Source organism: Oncorhynchus mykiss, chromosome 21 (assembly GCF_057628025.1).
Source record: "Oncorhynchus mykiss isolate SJ-2025 chromosome 21, ASM5762802v1, whole genome shotgun sequence".
Taxonomy (NCBI): Eukaryota; Metazoa; Chordata; class Actinopteri; order Salmoniformes; family Salmonidae; genus Oncorhynchus; species Oncorhynchus mykiss.
In genome coordinates, this window is record NC_143042.1 from 6,217,501 (window position 1) to 6,225,000 (window position 7,500).

At 46.1% G+C, this 7,500-nt stretch overlaps 1 protein-coding gene across 1 annotated transcript in view; it reads right to left on the minus strand.

Annotated features, from left to right (window-relative positions):
* The window catches only part of LOC110510810 (plexin-A4), a 473,690-nt gene that overhangs the window by 426,550 nt on the left and 39,640 nt on the right, over window positions 1–7,500 (minus strand). Inside the window, exon 2 of the mRNA XM_090213615.1 lies at window positions 71–1,419. Within this exon, the coding sequence (XP_090069741.1) occupies window positions 71–1,324 (1,254 nt within the window). The 5' untranslated portion in view covers window positions 1,325–1,419. The remainder of the gene's footprint in view (window positions 1–70; window positions 1,420–7,500) is intronic.

Consider the following 7,500-nt stretch of genomic DNA (forward strand, 5'->3'; position numbering starts at 1 on the left):
TGTGTGTGTGTGTGTGTGTGTGTGTGTGTGTGTGTGTGTGTGTGTGTGTGTATGTGTGTTTGGTACTCACAGCGCTGCTGCAGCGTATGTCCTTGACCTTGAGCCAGGCCAGGTCCAGGGTGCCCTCGCCCTTGTAGCACGACTGCAGTCGTTCCTTGATGCGCTCGTTGATCTCGCGCAGGGCGAACACGCACAGCGCTGACTCCTGCGAAGCCTCGCGTGGCCGCCGCTTCTGGCCCTTGGAAAAGATAGTGAATAGGACGTCATCGTCTGGCCCCACACCAAGCGAGCGCCCCAATATGGCACCCGCCTTGGAGAGGTAGGCCGCCTGTAGGAGCCGGTACTCCACACCACCCTTCACACAGCCCAGTGGTACCTCCACATACGAGTTAAAGGCTGTGTCGTCTTTACACAGCCGGACTATTTTAGAAGTGTACACCTGTTCTCGTCCCGTGGAGGAGGAGCCGGTGGCCGGCCCGTTCCCCATCTCCGGCTGCAGCGTGAGGAAGTAGACGAAGTTACCCGAGCCAAATCCGTAGACGTAGTAGATGTCGAAGTCAGGCACAATGGTGAACGTGTCTGACGGGATCTTGATCATGGATGCCACGAACTCGTCGTGGAAGACGTAGGCGAACATGCCGTCCTCCTCCGAGTTGCGCGCCAGCTTGCGGCTGGAGATGGTGGGGAAATACTCGGGTTTGCCGTCCACTGCCGTGGCCACAAACAGCTTGTCGGGCGATGAGTCCCCGTACGACACGATGACGCCGAACACGGAACCGCTCTCGTTGACCCCGGACAGGTAGTGCTCCTTCTTGTGGAAGGGCTCTCCCAGCTTGAACAGGTCGTCCAGACGGAGGAGTTTACAGATGCCCTGATAGAGACTACCACAGGCTAATAGCCGGTTCTCCCGGTAGTCCATCAGCAGCATCTTGTTGACGTTGTTGGTGAGGGACAGCGGCTCGCTGCAGGGCTGCACAATGCGTGGCGGGTAGCACTTGCGGTTGTCCTCGTCGGGGCCAGTCTCGTGATACACCTGTACGTTTAGGTCGGGGGAGAGTTTGTAGATGCGGTTGACCGCTCCCAGGTACACGTTGCCGTTGCGTTCGTCCACGGCCACGTGGTTGAACTTCCACTCAGGGTTCTCGGTGCTGAACGTGCTATAGTCCTCCTCCTCAGCTGCGTCAATGGAGGCAGTGATGATAGTGACGCCGTCGGGGGCATGGGGGAGGGGCCTGGATGCCAACAAGAGAGGGATGTCCAGGGCAAACAGGAAGCAGCATAGGGTAAGACAGGAAGTCCGTGTCCTGGTGTGGTGGGACTCCATGGTCCGCGGTATCAGGAATGGCTAGAAGGGGCTCGGTCCAGTACTCTCAGCCAATCCGTGATCAGGCCTCTCTTGGGATCGAGGTCATTCTATACCTGGAGAAGAGAAGAGAAATATGAGGTGGGAAACACAACAACACATTCCTGCATCTATATAAAGAATCTCCATACACTGAGTTTCAGATATATTTATCATACAGAGTATCAGACATATTTATTATACTGAGTTTCAGATATATTTATCATATAGAGTTTCAGATATATTTATCATACAGAGTATCAGACATATTTATTATACTGAGTTTCAGATATATTTATCATACAGAGCACTGCACCAATAAAAAGGCAATTAGGAAAGTAGAAGAATGAGAGAGGAGAAAAAGAGAGACAGATAGTCGGAGGTTTACATACACCTTAGACATATACATTTAAACTCAGTTTTTCACAATTCCTGACATTTAATCCTAGTAAATTCTAGTAAAATTCCCTATCTAGGTCAGTTAGGATCACCACTTTATTTTAAGAATGTGAAATGTCAGAATAATAGTAGAGAGAATTATTTATTTCAGCTTTTATTTCTTTCATCACATTCCCAGTGGGTCAGAAGTTTACATACACTCAATTAGTATTTGGTAGCATAGCCTTTAAACTGTTTAACTTGGGTCAAACGTTTCGGGTAGCCTGCCACAAGCTTCCCACAATAAGTTTAAAAAAAAAATATATAAGAATTTTGGCCCATTCCTCCTGACAGAGCTGGTGTAACTGAGTCAGGTTTGTAGGCTGCCTTGCTTGCACACGCTATTTCAGTTCTGCCCACAAATCTTCTATAGGATTGAGGTCAAGGCTTTGTGATGGCCACTCCAATACCTTGACTTTGTTGTCCTTAAGCCATTGTGCCACAACTTTGGAAGCATGCTTGGGGTCATTGTCCATTTGGAAGACCCATTTTTGACCAAGCTTTAACTTCCTGACTGATGTCTTGAGATGTTGCTTCAATATATCCACATCTTTTTCCAGCCTCATGATACCATCTATTTTGTGAAGTGCACCAGTCTCTCCTGCAGCAAAGTACCCCCACAACATGATGCTGCCACCCCTGTGCTTCACGGTTGGGATGGTGTTCTTCGGCTTGAATGCCTCCCCCTTTTCCCTCCAAATATAATGATGGTCATTATGGCCAAACAGTTCTATTTTTGTTTCATCAGACCATTTCTCCAAAAAGTACGATATTTGTCCCCATGTGCAGTTGCAAACCGCAGTCTGGCTTTTTTATGGCGGTTTTGGAGCAGGGGCTTCTTCCTTGCTGAGCGGCCTTTCAGGTTATGTCGATATAGAACTCGTTTTACTGTGGACATAGATACTTTTGTACCTGTTTCCTCCAGCATCTTCACAAGGTCCTTTGCTGTTGTTCTGGGATTGATTTGCACTTTTCGCACCAAAGTACGTTCATCTCTAGGAGACAGAACGCATCTCCTTCCTGAGTGGTATGATGGCTGTGTGGTCCCAAGGTGTTTATACTTGCGTACTATTGTTTGTACAGATGAACGTGGTACCTTCAGGTGTTTGGAAATTGCCCCCAAGGATGAACCAGACTTGTGGAGGTCTACCATTTTATTCTGAGGTCTTGGCTAATTTCTTTTGATTTTCACATGATGTCAAGCAAAGAGGCACTGAGTTTGAAGGTAGACCTTGACATACATCCACAGGTACACCTCCAATTGACTCATGATGTAAATTAGCCTATCAGAAGCTTCTTTAAGCCATGACATCATTTTATGGAATTATCCAAACTGTTTAAAGGCACAGTCAACTTAGTGTAGGTAAACTTCTGACCCACTGGAATTGTGATACAGGGAATTATAAGTGAAATAATCTGTCTGTAAACAATTGTTGGGAAAATTACTTGTGTCATGCACAAAGTAGATGTCCTAACCGACTTGCCAAAACTATAGTTTGTTAACAATAATTTTTTGGAGAGGTTGAAAAACGAGTTTGAATGACTCCAACCTAAGTGTATGTAAACTTCAACTAACTGACTTCAACTTTACATTATCAAGTCCAAACCCATCTGAACCTTTCAGAGAGAGACAGAAGACATGAAGCGAGACAGTGAGGGAACGAGAAAGAGGGTATAAAGTCTGAGAGAGAGGCCTGCTGATGTGGAGGACTGTGTGTTCTCAGAGGGCTAATGCAGGACCCCGGGGGGTTATCTATGGTCATACACCATCTCTGTGTCTCTGCATGTGCCCAGCCCCTTCACATCCCTCACAGCCCATCACATCCCTCACAGCCAGGCTGCTCCACTCCTAATTGATTCTCCCCTCAGAGTGTGATTTGCATGCTTTGGTGATTTTTCCCTCTCTTCTCCAGATAGAGCTTCCCACCTGCTGACATGGCTAGGAGACATAGTTCTAACACTCTGCCCCCCCCCCCCCCCCCCCACACACACACACACACACACACAAGGAGTTTATGGATAGAGGTGGTGCGTGCGTGCACACACACACACACACACACACACACACACACACACACACACACACACACACACAGGGTTTATGGGCAGAGGTGGAGTAATTAGGAGGAAGTGCTAGTGGTTGCAGAAACAAGCGCCTCATCAGTCCCTGGGTCATTTGACAAGCCTCAGCAATATCACACTACTGTTCCTGCTTGCCTATACACACACAGTACACACACACACACAGTGCCCACACAGAGATACATATAGATTATGTTCTGTATGTTTACCTGTGTAGAAACAACGACTACACGGTGCACACACACAGTACACACACACACACAGTGCCCACACAGAGATACATATAGATTATGTTCTGTATGTTTACCTGTGTAGAAACAACGACTACACGGTGCACACACACAGTACACACACACACACAGTGCCCACACAGAGATACATATAGATTATGTTCTGTATGTTTACCCGTGTAGAAACAACGACTACACGGTGCACACACACAGTGCCCACACAGAGATACATATAGATTATGTTCTGTATGTTTACCCGTGTAGAAACAACGACTACACGGTGCACACACACGGTACACACACACACACAGTGCCCACACAGAGATACATATAGATTATGTTCTGTATGTTTACCCGTGTAGAAACAACGACTACACGGTGCACACACACAGTACACACACACACACAGTGCCCACACAGAGATACATATAGATTATGTTCTGTATGTTTACCCGTGTAGAAACAACGACTACACAGTGCACACACACAGTACACACACACACACAGTGCCCACACAGAGATACATATAGATTATGTTCTGTATGTTTACCCGTGTAGAAACAACGACTACACGGTGCACACACACAGTACACACACACACACAGTGCCCACACAGAGATACATATAGATTATGTTCTGTATGTTTACCCGTGTAGAAACAACGACTACACGGTGCACACACACGGTACACACACACACACAGTGCCCACACAGAGATACATATAGATTATGTTCTGTATGTTTACCCGTGTAGAAACAACGACTACACGGTGCACACACACAGTACACACACACACACAGTGCCCACACAGAGATACATATAGATTATGTTCTGTATGTTTACCCGTGTAGAAACAACGACTACACGGTGCACACACACAGTACACACACACACACAGTGCCCACACAGAGATACATATAGATTATGTTCTGTATGTTTACCCGTGTAGAAACAACGACTACACGGTGCACACACACAGTACACACACACACACAGTGCCCACACAGAGATACATATAGATTATGTTCTGTATGTTTACCCGAATAGAAACAAGGTAGACATCTATATTCAATGTCCACACACATTATAAACACACCAAGAGGAAATGAGGAGAGCATTTCCTGTAAACACTGCAGTCCCCTGTGCTTCCAACTGCTCATTAGCTCTCCCTTATGAACAGGTGATCACCTGTGTGGAATCCAGGGTCAGCCTCCACAACACTGCTGACACACACACACACTTTCACTTTAATTACACTGATGCTAAACAAGTCTCACATTCACTGCTCTTCATTGCAGCTCCTGCATTGCATGATAGTGAGACTGTGTGTGTATACAGTCACTTTGGCAGTGATTATAGCTTTGAGTCGTCTGCATCAGCTTTGTACTGTACATCTGTATTTGGGGATTTTCTCCCATTCTTCCTTACAGATGTTTAAGCTCTGTTAAATGAGATGGGGAGTTGCGGTCTCCAGGTTTTTCCACATTTTTGTTGTTGTTGTATTCTTTTTCTTCCCGATTTCGATCTTGTCTCAACTCTCCAACAGACTTTGGAGGCAAAGGTTGAGTCATGCGCCCTCCGAAACATGAACCGCCAAACCGCGCTTCTTAAAACCCGCTCGCTTAATCCGAAAGCCAGCCGCACCAATGTGTCAGAGGAAACACCGTTCAGCTGACGACCACAGTCAGTCTGCAGGCGCCTGGCCCGCCACAAGGAGTCGCTAGAGCTCTATGAGCCAAGTAAAGCCCCCCGGGCCAAACCCTCCCCTAACCAGGACTACGCTGGGCCAATTGTGTGCCGCCCTATGGGACTCCCGATCACGTCTGGTTGTGATACAACCCGGGATCGAATCCGGGTCTGTAGTGACGCCTCTAGCACTGCAATGCAGTGCCTTAGACCACTGCGCCACTCGGGAGGCCCCTTTCCACAGTTTTTCAATGGAATTCAAGTCTGGGCTTTGGTTTGGCCACTCAAGGACTTTCTCATGCTTGTTCTGAAGCCATTCCAGCATTGTGCTTCAGAAAGTATTCATACCCCTTGACTTATTCCACATTTGTTACAGTGTGAATTCTAAAAGGATTGCATATTCAAATCAATCTTACCCATCTACACACAATACCCCGTAATGACAATGTTTTCTTGATGCAAATCTATTGAACATATCTAATTTACATGACGATTCAAATCTTTTTGCTATAACACTCTAAATTGAGCTCAGTGCATCCAATTTCCTTTGATCGTCCTTGAGATGTCACTACAACTTGATTGGAGCCCACCTGTGGCCAATTAAATCCTTCAGACATAGAAAGAAACACACCTGTCTATACAAGGTCCCACAGTTGACAGTGCATCAGAGCAGAAACTATACCATGCAGTCCAAGGATCTGTCTGTAGATCTGGGTATAAACATTTTTCTGTGTGTTGAAAGTTTCCAAGAGCACAGTGGTCTCCATCATTGGGAAATAGAAAAAATATGGAACTACTCAGGAGCTGGCTGTCCGACCAAACTGAGTAACCGTGCAAGAAAGACCTTGGTCAGGGAGGTAACCAAGAACCCAATGATCACTATGACAGAACTACAGAGTTCATTGGCTGAGATGGGAGAACCTGCCAGAAGTGCAACAGTCTCTACAGCACTTCACCAATCTGGGCTTTATGGGAGAGTGATCCAGAAGGAAGCCACTCATCACAGCATGCCTGGAGTTTGCAAAAAGGCATGTAGAAAACTCTGAGATCATAAGGCAAGAGATTGTGACAAAAATGTAACTCTTTGGCCTGAATGCAAAGTGCTATGTCTGGAGAAACCAGGCACAGCTCATCACCCGTCTAACACCATTCCTACAGTGAAACATGGTGGCGGCAGTATCATGCTATGGGGAAGATTTTCAGCAGCAGGGACTGTGAGACTGGTAGGGATAGAGGGAATAATGAATGGAGCCAATTATAGGTAAATCATTGATGAGAACCTGCTTGAAACCACCTTAGACTGTGGTGAAGTTTTACGTTCCAACAGGACAATGACCGGAAGCATACAGCCAAAACAGTGCTGGAATGGCTTCAGAACAAGAATGTGAAAGTCCTTCAGTGGCCCAGCTAAAGCCCATGAATCCCACTGAAAAACTGCTGAAAGACTTGAAGATTGCTGTTCACTGCCCCTCTAATTTAACAGAACTTGAGAAAATCTGAAAGGGAGAATGGGAGAAAATCCCCAAATCCAGATGTACAAAGCTTTTACAGGCATATCCAAGACGAGTCAAAGCTGTAATTGCTGCTAAAGTTGCTTCAACAAAGTACTGATGTGAATACCTATGTAAATTAGATATTTCTGTATTACATTTTCAAAAATGACTAAACATGTTTTCACTTTGTCATTATGGGGTATTGTGTGTAGATAGGTGAGAAATTGA